Source organism: Prosopis cineraria, unplaced genomic scaffold, assembly GCF_029017545.1.
Source record: "Prosopis cineraria cultivar Desert tree isolate PC_DT_omini unplaced genomic scaffold, ASM2901754v1 PC10, whole genome shotgun sequence".
Classification (NCBI taxonomy): domain Eukaryota; kingdom Viridiplantae; phylum Streptophyta; class Magnoliopsida; order Fabales; family Fabaceae; genus Prosopis; species Prosopis cineraria.
This window is the reverse complement of record NW_026555341.1, coordinates 34,968,357-34,990,130: the sequence shown is the minus strand read 5'-3', so window position 1 is coordinate 34,990,130 and position 21,774 is coordinate 34,968,357. Positions and strand designations below refer to the sequence as shown.

Here is a 21,774-nt window from a genome sequence, read left to right as displayed (position 1 = left end):
GTGGACACTTGAATAGCTTGAATTGGATGTCGAAGAGGAAAATAGCACGCTCTAGAAGTTGGCCTGAAGAGCTGTCATAATAGCAGTTTGTTGTTATGACAAGGGGCGCGAGGCACAGAGAGGGACGTGTCCTTCTGTCCAGTCTATTGTGGTGGATAAAGCCCTGCACCACGGCATATTATACCACTTTCTAGACAATTCTTCCAAAATTTTTCCCTTTGTATTTCTTATGTTGTTTATGGGTTTTTATGCTTCCGTTGTCTTATTTATTTAGATTTAAATTATAGTTTGAGCTTAAACAACTTTTGAAAGGTTTTTCTTGAGATCTTGTTTTCTCAAATAATCTTTTAACTCTTATGTTATGATAACTATTTATCGGATTTATCTAATCTCATTTATTATAATGTTATTCCATGTCTGGTATTTTATATGTTTAGTAATGTTAGAGATGATGTTATAATTTGGTATCAGTTTCAAGCATTCTAAGACTGGTATATGTAATTGATGTCCTTGATTTTCTTGTTTATTGCATTCATGTTTAGAAGTTAACATATCTATTTGTTACACTTACCTCTCCCTTGTATAGTTGCTTAGTTTGTCCACTCACTCTTTTATGGTTACTTCTATCCTTAGGAAGAAAGAAAGGATGGCAAGAAGATGATCTTCCAAAACTGCCACTAGTGGTAACCTATCTAACATAGATGTGATATTAAAAATTAATGATCTTTCACTAGAGAATCACATTCCTGTTAGCCAGAACTTGGAGCAACCTAAGAATGAATCACAGGGCAATAGGGCTCTGCTATTGGAAATGAGAAATTTAATGCAAGAGATCTACAATATGGTATAGGGTCAAGGTGTGCCTAAAAATGAAAGGGCAAGAGGAGATAGTAGAACCATTGAGAATGAAGAAGGGATGTATAAGGAAGAAAAAGAAGCATATAAACAGAGTACACTCAAGCAATCTGGAGCTATGGGTGGCAGCGGTTCACAGAATTCCATAGATTAAGTTTAGAAGAGTTTCTCAAGCTTTCATCTGCCTACTTTTGACGGAACAATGAAAGAGGGTGAAGCTGAAGAATGGATTGAATGAAATGAGACAATCTTTAAGGTTGTGTCTTGTATAGAAGAGTAAAAGGTGACCTTGGCTTCGGTGTTATTTGTGAAGGAGGCTAAGCATTGGCGAAAACTAGCGAGATTGACATTACACAGTATGTAGCACGTTTGCCTTGATGCATAAAAGATAACTAAAGGAAGATAATCTCTTTATGCCATGCATCCGATAAATGGTTCACAAACTGAGACAGAAATCAGAAGAGGAAGAAGAGGAAAACGAAGGAGCTTATTCTTGCTTTGCCAAGGTTTGCCATATTGGTAGTTTGGGAGTATTTTGGTGCTAGAAAACCTAAGGTAAGTGCCTTACACTCTTTTCCTCTCTCTCTATTCTATTATTATGGGGATTAAAGTTAGGGTTTAAGATGGGATGATAAATTTCGATCCATATAGGTTGTAGGTTTGAACCCATTGATTTAAATAAAGTTAATAGGAGTTGTTTAAATCTTGCATTGATGATTTTATAAGCTTTTGGTTGGTAAGCTGCATTAATGTTTGAAAATAAGGCATTAAATGTAAGTTATGGGGATGGTTGAGGCATTAATGGAAATATGGGAGCTTAATGAAGTTATATAATGCTATAGAAAGTTAATACACCCAATAGGTAGGTCTAAATGTGAGAAATATAGGCATTGGGTATTTTAGACATGGAAAATGAGAGTTAAAAGTGTATTTTAGCAATGTTAATTGAGATTGGACTTGATTAATTGTAGATTAATCGTTCGAGCACCATATTTAGCTTAGGAAGCAAGCTTGAAAGCTAATTATTGAGGGGTAAATCTTTGACTTTTTAAAAGTTTGAGGTAACCGAAAAAATCTTATTTTGGGTAGTTACTTATTAAGTTTTTAGAATAAAAATATGTTAATTGCATGTATGATTGATTTGTGAATGCGAAAGCATGTTCTAAATTGTATGATAAGGGGATAAGTCTCATTTTGACTTGAAATGTGGAGTTGATTTAAAACGTTTGGCAAACTATGACATCTAATTGAAATGAAAAGCATGTGATACAGATGTGATGATGGCATGATTGTATTGATGTGTGAGTACGATATGTGTAGCTAAACGAGATATGGGAGCATGTTATGAGACTAAAAATTGAAATGGATAATGACTGTGAAAAGTAAAATTGATGCTCACTTGGGTAGCGGATTGTCGTAAGCCCAACGTATTGATATTGAAATACTAAAATTGTGAAATGAGTGAGTATCATACATTACATGATTAGTTGGCCAAAGTTTTCTTGGAGAGAGGAGTAGATAAAATTCATATGGTATTTATGGCTACCTTTCGGTGCATGAGGGTATAGCCTTATTTTATACTTTGTCAAGGGACTAGAACCTAGCTATTTCTATCAATTTATTGAGGAGATTAGCTTAGAATATATGACACCCTAGAGATTTGAGAGTAGGGAAAACTATGGTCTGAGAGTGAGTTATGTGATCTTTGATCGGGTCACACCTCATAATTGGTGAGTTTAAGTAGTCTAGTCATATGGATGAAGGCTTATTTGATATTATAGCCTACGATTTTAGTCAAAAGTTATAAGGAGGGTATAAGGTGGTTTGATCATGCATATGTGTTTATATAATGTGTCACATGGTTATTTAAGTTTGTGGCAAGTTGTGATGATAAATTGGGTCATTATCACATATTTGTGTGTCTTGTGACAATGTGCTCTGTAACACTTGCCCCGAGTGTTATCCAAAAATCACACAATTCAAATAAATTAAGTGTGGTTAAGGAATTAATCCTAAAACTAACTTAGGAAACAAACCATTTAAATCACTAAGCAAATACACAATTGCAAAGTAAACATTTAAAGCCTTTAAAAAAAATTTATAGGTTCTACCTATAGCACGCGGAAGCAAGCTAGACGAAAGTGAAATAAAAAGATGTTGTCATGACAGCAACATCCCTCCTGGGCCAACTTCCGGGAGGCACCGTTTTGTCATTCGACCTCCGATTGAAGTGATTTTAAAGCTCACACGTCACATTCAAAGGGTACTATAAGTATACCAAATTTTAAAAAGATCCAACAGTCGGATTGAAAATTATACATGTTAAAAAATTGATTATTTTTGCTGTCATGACAGCTAAAAAGCTGTCATGACAGCACTTCTGGACCAACTTCGGAGTGCACCATTTCATCATCTGACCTCCGATCAGAGTGATTCCAAAGCTCACATGTCACTTTTAAAGAATACTATTAGCATACTAAATTTTGAAAAGATCCAACGGACGGATTGAATTTTATGCAGGTTACAACATCAATACTGTAGCTGTCGTGACAGCAATTTAATGTTGTCATGACAGCACTTCCAGACCAAATTCCGGAGTGCATCGTTTCTCTGTCCGATATCCAATTGATGTGATTCTAAAGCTCACACGAAGCTTATAAAAGGTTTTACTTGTAACCCAAATTTTAGAGAAATCCAACGGTCGGATTAAGATTTGGACATCCAGACGCAAAAGTGCAGCTTTTTGGTAAAAACCATTTTCAAAATTGTCTAAATCTCATCCTAATGGTCACAAACCTGTGGGAACACTTTGGACACGTCAAATAAGACTAAAAACACCTGATAGAACATTCAAATGATGGAAAACCCCCATACATCAAAATTTGACCACCTGCGTGCCATTTCTCAAAATGGACCCTAAACCCCCAAAATGCACAAATCATATAAAAGTGGTCACAAATCAATCCAAATACCATGTATTTATATAAATACATATGCTAAATATTTTCACTTGGCTCAGAGCTCCTTGTGGGGCCCACGCACCCACTCTCTCTATCCAAGATGTATGTTTGCCCATAACACACCATTTGCAATGCAACCACTTTGCAATTGCTTATAGAATCTCACACACACACACACACACACACACACACACATTAAAATAAATATCTGCTTGTAATAGAAACTTGGTCTACTAAGTAAATCCATCAAAACCACACACCATAACTAAGTTTCCTAGCCACAAGTCTACAGACAGACAAAAATTCATACACAAGCACACAATCCACACATATTCACACACACATATATAATTATATCCTACTGGCACCCTAATCCCAAATACATTACAATATATTTGCTCAAAAGAAAGGGGTTGCAGTTATTTACAAATCACAAGTAAACCCCTAGCTTTGCTCCTTTCCCCGTGCCACCACTGGATCCTTCACCTGGACCTATAATATTGAAAAGAAATGGGTGAGACAACCACAGTCTCAGTAATAGAGAAATCTACATTGATTATTACAAAGTAAGCCATAATCAAATAAATGAATAATAAATTCAACATAGTATATAATTTAGCCATTTAAAATGTATGAATGCATGATCTAGGTCGGTATGGCCTTTCATGACCAACAGAATGCCCCCTGGCACTCTTTAACTCACAGGTAAATCTTATACCTACTTATACTTCCACAGGCACAAAATATAGTCTAAGGCATGATCTAATCCACCGAACCGCCTATGCCCCTTCGACGTGAATCCTGAGCAATCAAAGCTAACTCCCTCCCGGAGTCAGCTCGACTTACTCTCCATGTGAGGGCTACCTTGGCCTAGGCACTCAACCTCACACTCATATGTCAGATTTCCTCCCTCACTGAGAGGTGTCGAACACTCAATACACTAACCACTTTAGTGCACTGAGCCCACAATACGTAAGATAACACTGAGTACTGACAGTGTGCCATAAAATATCAAAAATTCACACCTTCTCATTGGTGAACTCCCACCAAGATCATGCCTTTTACTTTTGTCTATCTTTCCTGAGTATTGACCATTCAACACTCTAAAGTAGTATAACATTTATAAATCTCGTTTCCATAAAAACATTGTTATTAAACAATTAAAAAAAGCATATTTGCACTATAATCAAAGTAGTACCCCATAACCCCTTATAAAGCACATTTAATCTTTTAAAACATGTAATGTATGATAGCTAGTAATATTTATTCAAAAATAGCTAAAACAAAGTAATAAGAAATATAAATTCCCCTGTTACCTCAACCCTTTGGTACCAAAAGGGTTCCTTTTGTACAAAATAGAACTTGGCTTGTTCCTTAACTTCCGAACAAATTCCACCAACAATCCCTACAACATATAAGTGATCCACATCACTTATCATGTCAAATAGCATTAATGAAGACTATAACTCATACCACACAACTTAGATCTATGAGCCATAATCTATCTCAATGGTCCATATATTAAACCAACCATTCACATAGTATCACTTAACCACCAAAACCATTTATTAGCCATCACTAGGCTAATTTTCAATTTATATAATTTTTTATCAATTAAAAACCTTCACTTAGTGTCACCAAATTTCACCATTAGCCGTTATAATGAAAACCAAACCTTAATTTAAATCTTATTAGGCTCAAATAGAAAAATTATAACTAAATCAATAAGCTTAAACCATTGAAGAGCAAAAACCCAATTTCTCAAGGTTTATTTTGTGCCCAAAACACTTCTTTTCATCCAATTATCCACTCAAAACATTAGATTACTATATAGAAACTCAAAACATGTTCCCTAAGATCCAAAGAAACAAAAGCTTACAAGAATAAAGCCTTTGAGATCAAAATTTAAAAATATCCTCTTCCAAAAATTAAAGAAAATCAAGAGAAAGGGAAGAGGATTGAAGTAGGGAGTTTACCTATCGTGTAGCCGAGCTCGCAACGGTTGCAAAGACTCCTAGATCCGAACCTAACTCCCTCTCTTTCTCCTTTCTTCTTCCTCTCTCTCTCTCTCTCTCACGCATTTCCTTTCCTTTCCTTGTTTTCTTTTCTGCATTTCTGGTCTGTTTTGCTCTTTAAAACTGATGCTAAAATATTTTAGGGCAAATTACAAGAAAGGGCCCAATTTTTTTTATTATTGCACAAAAGTCCGGGTCAATTTTGGTAATTTTTTCCATAGTTAAAAATTAAATAAAACTAAATTTTTTCTTAGTAAAATTCAAACTCTAGACCTCTATCAAATTATTCTAAATTTTAATTTAATTATAGATATTTTATTTTATTTTTAAAATAAATCTGAGTCTTAAAATTTTTAGGATGTTACATGCTCTGTGATTTGAGATGATAATAATGAAAATGAATTAAGATGAGAAATGACCTTTTGTGAACATATAATAATATATATATATTTTTTAAGAATTCAACACCATTTATGTGTGTTTATTTAATTGATATATAATTGCATATGATAGGTGTATTTTGGTTATTAAGTGGCTAAACTCACTCCTCTATTTTAATATTTTATAAGCTCTAACTTTGGTACAGAAAGGAAAAAGGCTCTAAAGGCTTAGGAAACATAATATTCCTATTGTAATTGCCTCCTTAATTCATTTATTTTGTGTAATAGTTTAAATATTATCAATTAAGATGCATGTTAGTACTGGACAAACGGGTTGCGGGCCAGCCCGTGGGCTAGCCAGCGTGGGCTGACAGTTTTGCGGGTTGGGTTGGGCCAGCCCGCCAGATAAAATGGGCTGGAAAATCCAACCCAACCCATTTTTCAGCGGCTTGTCAACCCGCGGGCTAGCCCGAAAAAAATTATCAAATTTTTTTAATAATTTAAAATTTATACAATATAAATATATATATTTATTTCATATTTTAAAGAAAATTAAAAATTAAAAAACTTGTAAATAAATAAAATAAATATGGAATTCAACCAAGCAAATTCATTTTGCTAGATTTTTATTATTAATTATTTTCTTACCTAGGTGTGCTATCTTTGTCACTGATAAAGAAAATTTGAATATAAACTCATATTATTTTTCTTAATGAATTCATATTTATAATTTCAATCAATAGAATTTATGAGATTAATAAATAATATATATTCAAAACATTTCTGTAAAAACTAATAAATCATCTTCATAAACTATAACAAAAATTTTATTTGCAAATTGTAAAAAGAATTTACACTATATTTTAAATGTAAAGAACATATTTAAAAGTCATAAATTATATATTTAAGAGATATTATCATTATTGTAAATTTATAAAAAGATATAATGTAATTAAAAAATAAAAAATTATTTTTTTAAAAATATTACTAGCCCGCAGGCCAGCTCGTTTAGCCCGCAGGCTAGCCCGTTTTAATCCACTTTTTTGTGAGGGTTAAATGGGCTAGCCCGCAGGCTCAACCCATTTTCCCGGCTCTAATGCATATTGCATACATTTGCACTATATTGTTGTTAATAATTTTTGGAAATTATTTTAGGCCCTAGGTTGTTATTTGATTATTGTTCAAGTCTATTATAGGGCTAAAATGCTAGTGCAAGTATATAGATATTTATTTTATTTCAATTGTGAATGTTGATGTTGAAATGTAATGTCAAAACCTTCCCCTTCTGTTTTTGATATTAAGGTGTTGATGGGTGAAATTTTGATGTGATTGGGATTATGAGTGTGTGGTGTATTGTATAGGTAGTCCTAAGTTTATTAAGTATGGTCATGGTATTAGGAATAGTTTTTTACACAAGTATGAGTTTTGGACACCCCTTCTTTAGTAGTAAAAATTGTAAAAATTTATGAAATTAGGTTTAGGTATCCAACTTCCTTGTGTGACTTAAATTAAAAGTAAAACATGTGCCATTAGCTAGTTTATAAAAAGAGTTACCTAGATCATTTTATTTGGATATCGAATGGAGAAATGAAGCATGTCAAAGGTTTTTCGAAATTACTAACATGTGATAGCAAAATTACTATCATAATTGTGCAACAACTTGTGATGCATGTCACCTGTGTTGTGACGTGTGGCACAAATAGAGAGGATCCACGGTGCATTGTATACAAGCCACGATGTATTGTTTTATTTTGCATATTGTGATGTTTTTCAATTGTTTTTGACTTATTTCACTCCTCTGAAGTATCACATGTTTTCGAATCAATATTTAACTCTGATTAAAAGTTAAATGAATGATTTTGATTTATTTTCAAACTATGAAAACTTGGGATTCCATTTCTATAAATTTTCAAATTTGACAATCCTTTAAGGGTTAATTGTAACATCCCAATTTTAATTTTAATAGTTAACTTGGGTTAATAAAAATTTTAAAAAATATTTAGAGGTAAGCAAATTAGTAAAAAATGATTATTAAATCTAACTTAAGATATAATTCTAAATTAAAAATTAATTTTTTTAAAAAAATTAAATTAATTAATTAATTAAAAAATATATTATTAAATTATTATTATTATTATTATAAAAAAAAGAGAAAGGTATGAATAAAAAAAGGGGGGAAGAAGAAGTGAACTTTCAGTGCTGGTGTAATGATTATGTTTATATAATAATAATAAAAAAAAAGAAGAGAGAGGAAAGAAGAAATAATAAAAAAATATAGGACCCACTGAAATTTTTTATTAAAACTCACCTGTTTTCTTCATTTCTTCATTCTTTCCTTTGTGCGTGAGCTGAGGCAGAGAGAGTGTCTGTGAGCCAAGTTCGCTGGTGCTGAATTTTTAAGGTAAGAGTTTTTAATAGGATATTTAGGGTGTGATTTTAAGCTTGTCAAGACTAAGTAAGCGTTCTAAAAAATTTTCTTAGTCATCCTTCCTCTTTGGTTTTTAATTTTGTGGTGGTAGAAAATTTAGGATTTGGAAGAGAGATGAATTTATGTTGAATAAATATAGTTTATGAGGTTGTTAGTAGTATAATAAATGTTCTAGAGTATAAATTTGTTGATGATCTTTGAATTTGTGGCTTATGGATCAAATTCTAAACTAGATCTGAAAATATATGTTGATTTATTGAGGTTTAGGTGATTATTTAGGATGAGAAATGAATTATTATGGCTATAGGATTATGATTCTAAGTTAGAGACTCAATTTTTAATTTTTGGGTATTTTAGGTGCGAATTTATGAAATAAAAAGAAAATTTTGATAATAGAAATTAGTTTAAAAGTTGATTTTTAGATTATTAATGTTTATTGATAAGTAAAAGAGGAGTTAAAAATTTTACTTAATAGTATTAACTCTAGATTTGTATTAAGATTAAGATTAAGAATTATGTTATATTTTTAATTCTATTATTAGAATTATTTTATTAGTTTCAAAAATTAAAACTAATATTTATAAATAATATGTTATTTGTAGATTGTATTATTGGTGAAAATTGTGGTGGGAGAGAAATTGTAAGGAATAATTTATTAAAAAAGCCATGAGGTAACCATGCTTTTAATTTGTGATTAGTGTTACTTCTTATTAATTGGGTGATTATTGAGAAAATTATAAATTTTGTAATATTGTATAATTGTGCAATATTATTATGAATTTGTTTGATTATTGAGAGAAGTGTTGGGAGACTTGCTATTGTTGTTGTATTTATGTGCCACATGGTACGCCTCTATTGGAGCTCAATAGGTGGTTTGTAAGGGTTCGGGATAATCTACCTTTGGCCGGGTAATTTAGCACCGAGTGAGGGCTACGACTCGAGGTTAATGGAGGGATATAAGGATGGTTATTTGTGTGTATTGTAATATTTCTTATATTTGTTGGAATTATTTTATTTTTAATTCTCACTTAATAAGCATACACTTAACTGTTTGTATATACTATCATAAATTGGCTATGGTTACTGAGACTTTTGAGTCTCATTATGTGGTTAACAATTTTCAGGAGAAGAGCCATGAGTGACAGGTGGAGGAGTCCCAGAGACTTAGTGGCATAGATTCACTGTCTCTTTTGGGTATTTGATTTATGATTTATAATGTGTTATATTATCAATATTAGGGTTTTTTGTTTATTGTCAATTATATGAATATATAAATGTAATCATGCCTTTCAAACTATTTCTATTTTTGGTACAATTTGGATGACTGTAATTTTAATATTTGGTTTACTTTAGATTGGTTAAAATGGCATGATTATAAGGCCAAATAACTGGCTTGTGTTGAAAATTGACTAAATTGCTTATTTTACTTGTTGGGAGTATAAGGATGGACAAATGTGATTTAGCCTAATGGCATGTGGGAGGTAAAAATTTATTTGAAATGTTGTATTGTGTGAGTTGAAGCCAATTATAAAATATTTTATATTAAAATTATTGATATAAAAATGTGTTGAGTGGCTGTAATACAACTATGGTTGAGTTAAATTATTTAAAAAAAAATTGATGTGTTACATTAATCCCTTTGAATACCTTAGATTATGGCTTTGATTGTGTTTAGTATATAGAGATATTACATAAACACATCTGAAAAGCTACATTTTCTACCATTCTTTTCAAGTAACAATACCATTGCAAAGCTACAAACCTATACCTACATCTACAACTTAAAGATCAAAGAGCAATGGGAAATATATTGTGTCTAATGGATACTCTACAAGAGACAAGAAAACTCTACTGAAAGCACTAAATTGATTTATACTTTATGGAGAAGATTAGAAGAGAGAAGGAGACTACTCCAACCACTATTTTAATGAGTCTAACAAATTATTTATCAACTTTAACTATAAAAGGATTCATTTATGAAGAATGAAGCAGAGAAGTAAGCGGCATAAGCTGTGATATTCAATATCTTCCACTATCTCCATTTTTGTTTTTGATATCATTGTACTTCAATGTATTCAACTGTTCAATGAGTGAGTTCATATTAAGATCACTTTATGATATAAAATTTTCTATTATTGATTTGAGTAGACTTAAGATCAAGAGATCTTAAGTGGATGCTAAAATTACTTCTATGAGGGAGACAAAACCAGACTTGTAAGTTTGAGAGATAGTAAGTGGTTTCATAAGTGCTCGAATAGAACTTGTGAGATTTTTATAAAGGAGAGTGATTCAGACGTTGAGTCTAAGATTATATTGTGACTTCATAAGTGCCCAAATTGAACTTTAGGTTATAGTAAAAAATCTCATGAGGTTCTTGGGGATTGAATATAAGCTAAATGGATTGAGCCGAACCAAGATAAATTCCATGTGTATTGCTCTTTATTTCTCTCATCTTCATTAGCTCTATTTATTCTCTCATCGTTCATATTTCAAGTTTTTGAAGTCAAGAACTTTAGGCAAAAAAAAAGACACCCAATTCACCCTCTCTTGAGTGAGGAGCATATCTTACAAATATAAAAACATAAATAACATATTCATCTATATTAAAAATATGTACAAAAAATCATTTTTTCTTCTGTTTGGTAATCAAAATCATTTTATGTTTTTGGTAACAACATATTGTTTTATTTTTACACAAATAACCTAAAAAATTTGTTACTCTATGTATTTTAAAATAAAAAGAATAATTTATCATTTCAAGATATGTGTTATCGCCACATAGTTAAATTTTAAATTTAAATAGTAAAATATTTTATTTTATAATTTGTCACTTAATTTTATATTTTATTCTACAATTTATAATCTTATACATATAAAATCAAAAGAAAAAAAAATTATTTTATTTATAATTTATTATTTTAAGTAAATTAATTTATTTGCATTTTTTATTTTCAGTAAATTACTTTTTATATTTTGTATAAATAAAATTTATAATTTCAATGCTTATCTAATATCTATTATTTTTTACTAAAAATCTTATATTCACTTTCAATTTTTATTATAGATTCTTCTGATCTTTCAAAATATAATAATTTTATTATTTTTAACACCTTAAATAAATTTTTAACATTTACAAGTTAGAATTTATATAGAAAAAGTTCTTCACCATATGTACATAAAATTTATAATTGAATTATGGGTCTCGCACCCACTTTTTTTGATGATGGGTCTCATACCTACTTTTTAAATCATGGGTTATATGGGTTTTTTTTTTTTTTGCTAACAAAATTATACCCTCTTTTTGCACGAGAATGTTTTATTATTTAAAATAAAAAATATAAATATTATTTTAGTATACTTATGACGTAGAGAAAATATATTGCGCTGTTCACTATTTTATCTTAATTTCAGATATCTCTGTTATTTTTTATAAATTAGTTAAAGTATTTCTTTTGTTCTTTAACTTTTCTCAAGTTTTCATTGTAGTTCCTTTTTAAATATACTTACTTATCTAATCTTATTTATAAATTACTTCTAATATGTTTTATGAAAATTAAAGAAAAACTTAAAACTCATTAACTCTATATAAAAATTTAGGAAAAACATACATTTTGGTCCCTGCATTTTGCTCGTATTTTGCTATAGGTCTTTACATTTTTTGTGTGTTCTGAATCCCTACACTTTTATTTTTTTATTATTTTACGTTCATTCAAAATCCTTATACTTTGTTCATTTTATTTATTTAGGAATCTATAACATTAGACAATAAAAGTGTAGGGACTTAGAATACTAAAAAAAAAAAGTGCAAGGATCTATACAAAAACAAGAACAAACTGCAGGGACTAAAATGTATATTTTTTCAAAAATTTAATAACTTTTTAACTTTGCCCCTATTAAATATACATATTTTAATAATATATTTTTTCACTTCAACATTCAATAGAGGATAAAAGAAAAAATTTATAATAAAAATTTAATAATGTGACCTATAAATAGGACAAAAAAATATTTCCTCTCTATCCTATAAATAGGAACAGTAGGAGTAAGTATTATTTAAAATTCATTCAAATTATCTTTAAAACATTTAAATGATATATTGTTTTAAAGTTAAAATTAAAATGAAATGATATTATTCTGCATTTTATTATTCTTGACATGTAAAATTAATTTTTCACTTAATTTTATATTTTATTCTACATTTTTTTGTATGGTAGGTCTCATACCTATTTTTAGAATTAATTAATTTTTTATCTGTGTTATACCCTTATAAATTTAAGTTTAAACATTTTTTATTTTATAATTTTTATTTAAAAATACATTTTATTTTATGAATAAAAACTTGCATCTTTATAATTTCTTATTTTTGTGGATACTAAAAACATAAATAACATACTCATCTATATTAAGAATATGTACAACAAATTATTTTATTTTTATAAAAATAATATAAAAGTTTGTTACTCTTTGAATTTTAAAATACAAAGAATAATTTATTATTCCAAGATATGTATAATATTAATATTTAAATTTAAACAATAAAATATTTTATTTTATAATTTTTCATTTAACTTTATATATTTTATTCTATAATTTATAATCTCATACATAGAAAATTAAAATAAAAATATTTTATTCAGAATTTATTATTTTGAGTAAATTAATTTTTTTATGTTTTATATTTTAAGTAAATTATTTTTTATACTTTTTCTGAATAAATTTTTAATTTTATTGCATATTTAACGCCTATTATTTTTTTTTTGAAAAAAATCTTATATCCATCACCAATTTTTATTGTGGATCTTACATTATCTTTTAAAAAATAAAAATTTTATTATTTTTTACACCTTATCTAAATTTTAACATTTGCAAATGATAATTTATACAATAAAAGTTTTTCGCCCTATGTAAATAAATTTGATTGACTGAATTATGGGTCTCACCACTATTTTAATAGCAGGTCTCATATCCATTTTTTTTTACCATGGGTCTTTATCTATATTTTTATCCGCCAATTTCCTACTTCCCTACTTTTCTTAATTCTTATCTTTTTATTTGATAATAATTGGAAAAAAAAATAAATTAGATCCCACTGTCACTGTTGAAATAACTGTAGATCACCTATGGCAGATTTCTTTACAATATATATGATATGATATATAGAATAAAAATTTAAAATTTAAAAAACTCAATAATAAGGGTATTATAAAAAAATTGATAATTTAGTTGACTTACAACAATTTCTTTTTAATTATAAAGGGGAGAATGGTAAAAAACAAAAAAAAGAAGACAAATAAGTACAGTAAAATATAATAACAATTATTTATACTGGATGTATCCATCATCTTGATTTTTGACAAAAAAATATATTTATCCTAAATGATTATGAAAAAGGACAATTTTAAATTATTGACTAAAATGAAACAGACAATTATTACTTTATTTTTTAAAATTTTATTTATCAGTGAGGTTAAAATACTAAAATTCATAGACCATTAGAGCAAGAAGGGAAAAAACGCAGGTGACGGGAGAAAGAAGATTAACAAATGAAGAGAAAGCAAAGCACGGCAAATGCTTCCCAGCGTGATTTTGAAATGCAACAGCAGGTCCTTTCCCTTTAACGTGGTTTGTAGGGAAACTCAATTTAATAAAACTGCATCTTGTTGTTACCTGAGTTTTGTGGCGTGGTTTGGACTTCAAATTCGGTTCTCGGCCTTCTTAACTTGAATCCAATATCGAAGAACTAGGTTTGGCTTGATGGCTTTAAATATAAGCAGTTTTGTGATATGCAGACATGCAATGTATAGGTAGATGGACTGTGGTGATGAGGAGATGACATATGTTTTGGTGTCACCAATTTCTTTATCTTTAGTTCTCTGTTTTGTTTCTCCTCTTTCTTCATATGTCTATTTAGTGTGGTCCTTTCAGCTAATTTTTTGGAGCTAGATAAGGACGTGCAAGCACAATAATCACCTTTCCTTTACTTCCATCTTCAATACCAGACGCACTATTGAGACTGGTATTCCCACTTTCCAAAGGCAATATCTTTGTCTTCCAATCCAATCAATGGTCGGTTTGGCAAAGTTATGTAGGTTGAATTTGATTGCTTGAACAGAAAAGCTTAAAAAATAGTACGAAAACTTTGAAGGGTTCAAGACTCAATAGGCCAACTTGAGATGGAAATTTTGTCTGGGCTTCTTTGCTAGAACGATCGACTTAACATTCAACAAGTCCCTATTGACTCCCCTAGCTAGAAGCTACCTCTTATTTTTCTTTCAGGTCTATTTCACCAAGTATTCCCTTGTCATCTTCCAAGTCAACTTGCGTATCCAGCGGTTCAAGTAGGACCTGTTGATTATATAATGAGGGAGAAGGTGGAAACACTATTGTCCAAACTAAATTATTATTAGAGAATGAGTCTTTTGTTGGAGTCTGTTAGTGTTTTGCTCATGAAGTGGGGGATTATGGCTTTGGTTTTTGAGTTTCGTTTCCTCTTGATTTCTCACCTTTTTCTTCTTTCAGCTAAGCATGGATATGCGAGCCATGGCAAATGTCCTCTATCGTTTGATTGCGGAAAACTTAGGAGAATCCAGTTCCCTCTCACCACGGCAGAATTTCCGGACTGTGGCTTATTGCTGGTACATGACTGTGATGATCCAAATCCATATTCAAATAAAACGATTCAACTAGAGAAGAATGGAAGACCATTCCTGATTCTTAACGGTGTCTTTCCGCAGCAAAATGTGATTACGGTTTTTGACCAAGATCTACACCATCGTTTGCAATCCCAGGGTTCTTGTGAAGCCTTCAACAACAATATCTCAATTCTTGCAAGCTCCCCTTTGATTTCTTTGGACATTAAATTCAACATAACCCTGTTTAAATGCAACCCCGATCTCAATATCAGCGCCCCCAGTGGTTTCATTAAACATACCTGTGCAGGCTTTCATATCTATCATTACAACCAACTCTATGATCTTCGACCTGACCAAGAAAGCCATTTCTCAGCATGTTCAACTCTTGTGCTTCCTAGAAAAGACCTGCCTGATAGCAAAGACCTTCAATCATTCTTATCTGCTCAAATGAATCTGGATACACGATTATCTGATGATTGTGACAAGTGTTACAACCACGAAGGAGGCCGGTGTAAACTTGACAGTAACAATAAGTTTTCTTGCGACAAAGGTATACTCCCAGAACAACCCTTGTATACATTCTTTCTACTTGAAGGGCTCTTAATGACTTTTGAGACGTTCATGTGGCCTAATTTTCTGAGGCTAAGTGAAATTGTCACACACTACCATACATAATATTTGTCCTAGACATGGTTGTACCAATTTCCCAATTTAAGTGATTTTCTTTGTTATCTATATATGGTAGAAGTTGACCTTTCTTGCCAAGTTCATTATATTTTTGATATTCTATTTCCTTGGACTGCTCCTCTTGACTTCTTCCCTTCCCCACCTCACTCCCAATAAAACATCTTAAAGTTTTGGCTCTACACCAATTTAGTCTTAATACTGTTATGATTTTTTTTTTTTTTTTTGTGATACTTTAAATTGTTCCTTCTTTTTATTGCAGCTCCGCCTGATCCGAGTAAGTTTTGGAAGCTGGCACTGGGACTTGCGCTAGGTAACATACATAATATTTTTTATTCGTTTTTAGCTATTAGCCTTCAAGTTCAATCATTCTCTAATGTTGTACCTAGTCCTCTTTCTAATTTTGTATTTGAGACTCTATGGTCCCACTCTTTTTCCAATTCAAAGTCAGCCTTCTATCTATGTTTCAGAGAATTTCATCCTACCTAGTTAGCTTCTATCATTAAAATATTTCCACCTTGATCTCTTTTGTTAGTTGTTTTCTGATTCGTATATTTTCTTCTTCTGCTGTATTATATTTGCTTTTCTTCCCCTCTTTTTTTTTCAAAAGAAATTGAATTAGAGTTTCTCGTGTAAACTACAGTTGGTTCACCATCCCTTTGGTTCATGAATATCAACTTAACAGCTAACAAGTTGCTTCCTCTCTTTGTTAACTATGATTGAATTTAAGAATTATCATATTAAAAGTGGGAAGTCCACTTTTGTAGGTCTATTTCTTGGGCTTTTAGGCATTTTGATAATTTGGCTGCGGCTTCGACAGTATTACAAACAAAAGCATCCATCTTCAAACGTGCAATTGCAATCAATAAGAAACAATACAATTGATCCATACTCTAATGCAGACTCAGAAAGTGGTAGAATCTACTTGGGTGTACCCCTCTTCTCTTATGAGGAGCTTAAGAAAGCAACAAATAACTTTGATCGTTCAAGAGAATTGGGAATTGGAGGCTTTGGCTCTGTTTACTACGGTAATTCCCTCACGATAATGCTCTTTCTTTTAAAACAAATGGATTATTAACTTGTCTTCTTTTGGGAAGGGAGGGTTCTTTTGATTTCTTAGCTATATCATCTTAGAGGAGTGAGCTAGGACGAGAGATCATATAGGAATTGGATGAGGAAAGAGAAATCTTAAACTGTTTTTTAGATATTCTCTATGGTTCCTTCTCAGAAGAGAAGCTTGCATGAAAAATAACGTTCTTGGTAATCACTTATGCAAAGCTATTTATGTGCTTAATATATTACTTTAGGGCACAGGAATATTAGATACATATCATATAATGATTTATAAAAGCTGAGGGTACTACTATTAAGTATATATCTACTTATTAATTCAAGTTGAATCTTCCTTTTGCCCATTAAATCAATGTGCATTCCTCTGCACCAAAAGGCAAAGATGCAATTAAATGAATGTGATGCTAATAATCAAGTCATTTATGAAACATCTTCCCTTTTGTCCATAACTGGTGCTTTGGTTTTACATAATTAGGAAAACTTCAAGATGGACGTGAAGTTGCAGTTAAGCGCCTGTATGACCACAACTATCGACGAGTTGAACAGTTCATGAATGAAATTGAGATGCTAACACGCTTGCACCATCCAAACCTTGTGTCCCTATATGGCTGCACTTCATGCCATAGTCGTGAACTCCTCCTAGTGTATGAGTACATTCCAAACAAAACAGTTTCCTATCATCTCCATGGTGAACCAGAAAACTGTGGTTTACTACCATGGCCTGTAAGAATCAAAATTGCTAGAGAAACTGCAACTGCATTGGCTTTTCTCCATGCTTCCGATACCATTCATCGGGATGTCAAAACTAACAATATCCTCCTTGACAATAAATTCTCCGTTAAGGTTGCAGATTTTGGGCTTTCAAGATTGTTTCCAGATGATGTCACCCATGTTTCCACAACTCCACAAGGGACACCTGGTTATGTTGACCCAGACTATCACTTATGCTACTAACTTACAAGCAAAAGTGATGTGTATAGTTTTGGGGTCGTGCTTATTGAGCTGCTATCATCAATGCCAGCAGTTGATATGAATAGGCCTAGAGATGAAATAAATCTAGCAAATCTAGCCATAACAAAGATTCAAAAAAGTGCATTGGGCGAGTTGGTGGATCCTTCTCTTGGTTTTGAGTTAGATAATGAGGTGAGGAGGATGATTGTTTTAGTGGCAAAGTTAGCTTTTCAGTGTCTACAAAAGGAAAAGGATTTGAGACCCTCTATGGATGAGGTTTTGGAGATTTTAAGGAGAATTGAAAGTGGAAATGAGGAGCTTAATCATATAGAAGAAGTGGATATTGATGGTGCTGTTGATATATCATATAGTAGTCCTATAGATCTATCATCACCACCTTCTCCGAATTGTGATGAGACTAGATTGTTGAAAAGTATGAAGTCATTGCCTTCACCTATAGCTGTGATCAACAAATGGCATGGTGAATCAACTATAACTTTTGGAAGTGCTTAATAATCACTTATCATGATTATTTATTAATGATCTAAGTGATGACAATAAAGGTTGAGGGTGTAGATATATATATATATATATATGAAAAATTCAAAGTTCTATTTGTAAGAGATAATTACATTAAGATATCAAGTTAATTATATTTGAATTAATTTAATTGTAATAACCATCAGATTATTATGAGTTAATAGGTTTACTTTAGTGACTCCCAATTCATTTCGATTATATTATATATAATAGTTATCTTTTCATTGACAGAGACAATTAACACCACATCTTTCTATAAATAGTTTGTAAATTATAATCCTTTTAGTAATATAAGCTACCTTTAACTAATTTTCTTAATTTTGATGAAATAGTTAAAAGAATTTTATATTTTAAATCGGAAGGAGCACAAATTTATGTTATAGGCACAACGTTTTCTTTTGTTTTGTGTATGTCATGAACTCAAATTATAAAAAACACAATTGATCTTTGTTTAATGTAAATTCTAGCCAGAATACATGGAAAATATAAACTATGGAATAATAGAAACAAGAAATATGGGACGGGCAACCACAAAACTACTAAAGGAATATAAGAAGTTGTAGAAGAGAAGAAATTTCATGATCACAGAGACTATGGCCAGAAAGGAAGAAGACACCAAAGAGAGAGTCATCAAATTCATCCACACCCTTCTTTTTGTAACCCATTAGCTTATGTAGCCATCTTTAAAACCCTTAATCATCTTCTAAGCCCATCTCATACCTCCAGCCCAAACCTTCCTGTAGCTCATCCCAATATCATTACATTTCCCTCCCCTTGAAATTGACCTTGCCTTCAAGGTCAAAAATAGCATGAAAACATCCAAATAGGGGTTTATTGGTGGGTCCAAGCCATTCCATCCAATATAGAAATAATAAATCCAAAAAACTTGGTGTTGAATATATGACGAAGCTCCATCTTGGAGAAGTCCAAAAGGTACGGTATCAACCATAATAAAAAATAGTGAACGTCTAGTTTAGAGTTAGGCATCAATTGTAGTATTGCCATTTGTATGGAAAGAACCTAAAGCTATACCAGGGATACCACATGTCATGTAGGTATCATTTATAATATCCAACATTAGTAAAGCTACAAGTAAGTCTAATGGCACCAACAACATTTTCCCCTTGATAAATGAATTGTTAGAGACACTGTCTTCATTAGATAAGTTGATTCATCCTCATATACAATTTGTTTTCCATTATTGTAAGCATACAAAACATTAAATCCTCTCCAAACCTTGGAACTTGTGTTGGGGAGCTTAACGGGAAAATGGCATATTGATCAAGCAAAATAATAACAAGAAAAGATCATATGAGGAGGGAGCATTTCAATATGATTTAGTGCAGAATAATTTTTATCATGATAGTATTGAACAAACTGGATGACCCATTGCAAACAACTAATTGCAGCATAAGATATTTGAGCCACTCTCTTATTTGATAACAGAGATAAACTAGAGCATCCATGTGGCCTTGAGTTAATGTGTTTCATGATAGTTACATAAATTAGTAAAAAGAGTCCTAACAAAAAACCAAGATTCTCAAGAGAACACCTCTTTTTATCATAGCAACTTTTCCAGTTGATCCAAATAATAGAAATGGATATACAGGGAATTATGCCATTGTTAGAAGCAAGTTGGTGAAAGACCAAAGACAAATGTGTAGCACTCGCAAAAATGAAAAAAGCATTTAAAAATGAGCAATGGAGACACCATAAACATCATAAAAAATGGGAGGATAACTAAGCAAGATCATTGCATGCTTCTTGAAAATTTGAGAATAAAACCCCATTAGTCTTTGATTTAATATGTTGATACTCACAATAGGGTGAAGAGACATAGTTGTCATGGGTTAGGGAAGCACTAGTTCCCAAGTAACAAAGAAATTATGCAGAAGGCAAAAGGCTTTTAGTGTAGACCAAATGCGCCATAAATTGAACCACACCAAATAAGCAACATAGGTAGTAGTGAAAAATGATTTCACGCAAATTTGGCAATGATTTACATATTTTCTAGCAAGTTGGTGCAAGGAAAAAGAGGAGATGTTGGCAAAAGGAAAACTTACATATGCAGAGTAACCATATAGGTCCCATTGTACATGATCTTGAAGGTGAAGCCAACTTGGCACAAATTCACAAAACTCACCAACAACTATTTGAGAGTGTAAGCAACAAAATAGTAACATTAAATTGTAATTGAGTTGCATCAGAGTAACATCAATTGCAACACTGAAGCCATTAAAAGTCTCAAACATGTTCTCCATTACAATCCCAATCAAGAGTGAATTGGTATATAATGTAATAACAGCACCAGGATCAAATATGAAGATAACATTTAAACTATTAACTTTTAACTGACTAATTATCGAATGAAATGGAAGGAGATAAAATGGTTACAGGGATGCCACCTCAAGAACCTTGCATTGGATCGCCAATGGGCCCCTGTCAATGATGTCATTATTCATAGCTTTATTCCTCACATTACTGATAGAAGTGGCAATATCCATAAATCCTATAAAAGACTATTCAACTTTCCATTGGAAAAATAAGGAGGCTTTTAAATTTGAACAAAGTAGAGAGCCACTGAGAAAGTCATCGAACAACATGTAATTCTAAAGACGACTGATGCCAGGATCAAATACTTGAAGCTTATTAGAATCACGGCCAACAAATCTCTACTAGGTTAGTCGAGGGGGCACAAAGCTAGGTAAGATGAGTCGGGCTTCATTGCGGTAGATGAAGCTAACCCAATCTAAAATTGAAGAGGTCCTCATTTGAAGTTGATTTTGAGTGTCCCTTAGTTCTACCTTTCACACAGTGTCTTGCATAAGTGGTTGATGTGAGTATACACTAATGGTAGCTATAGTGTTATGGACTAAAGAAATCATTGAGGACTTAAAGGTCGACTCAATAGGAGTAAGTTCCTTTAAAATAGTATCGATAATTCCATTATCAATAGACTTGGACACCTTGTAATCATCAATAATTACTACCTCATCGGATTTGTAATCCATGATGAGAAGCTAAGAAGGCAACTGTAATTTAGGAAGAGGTTTATCAAATTGCCGAATAGCACATTGAATATTGAGCTTCATTGCAAATATGTCAAACTCTGAAGTTCTAATGGCAGATTACTAAGGGTACTACTCCATATTCTATAATAGAGAATCAAAAGATTGCAACACCCTAAGAACAGAGGCCTCTAGTCGATCCAACCCAGAATCCATTATAGCTTGCCAATGTTTCATCAATTTCACAATT

At 31.5% G+C, this 21,774-nt stretch overlaps 2 protein-coding genes across 2 annotated transcripts; both read left to right on the top strand.

Moving 5' to 3' along the window:
* The first annotated feature begins 15,054 nt into the window (after positions 1-15,054).
* Positions 15,055-17,979, top strand: LOC129321505 (LEAF RUST 10 DISEASE-RESISTANCE LOCUS RECEPTOR-LIKE PROTEIN KINASE-like 1.1). The gene is made up of 4 exons (XM_054967282.1): positions 15,055-15,820; positions 16,217-16,267; positions 16,722-16,982; positions 17,501-17,979. The coding sequence occupies exons 1-4, from the start codon at positions 15,085-15,087 to the stop codon at positions 17,977-17,979; spliced, it is 1,527 nt and encodes a 508-aa protein (XP_054823257.1). The 5' UTR covers positions 15,055-15,084.
* Positions 17,980-18,039: 60 nt separating this feature from the next.
* Positions 18,040-18,489, top strand: LOC129321506 (LEAF RUST 10 DISEASE-RESISTANCE LOCUS RECEPTOR-LIKE PROTEIN KINASE-like 1.2). The gene has a single exon (XM_054967283.1). It carries the CDS (start codon positions 18,040-18,042, stop codon positions 18,487-18,489), a length of 450 nt encoding a protein of 149 aa, XP_054823258.1.
* The last annotated feature ends 3,285 nt before the right edge of the window (positions 18,490-21,774 follow it).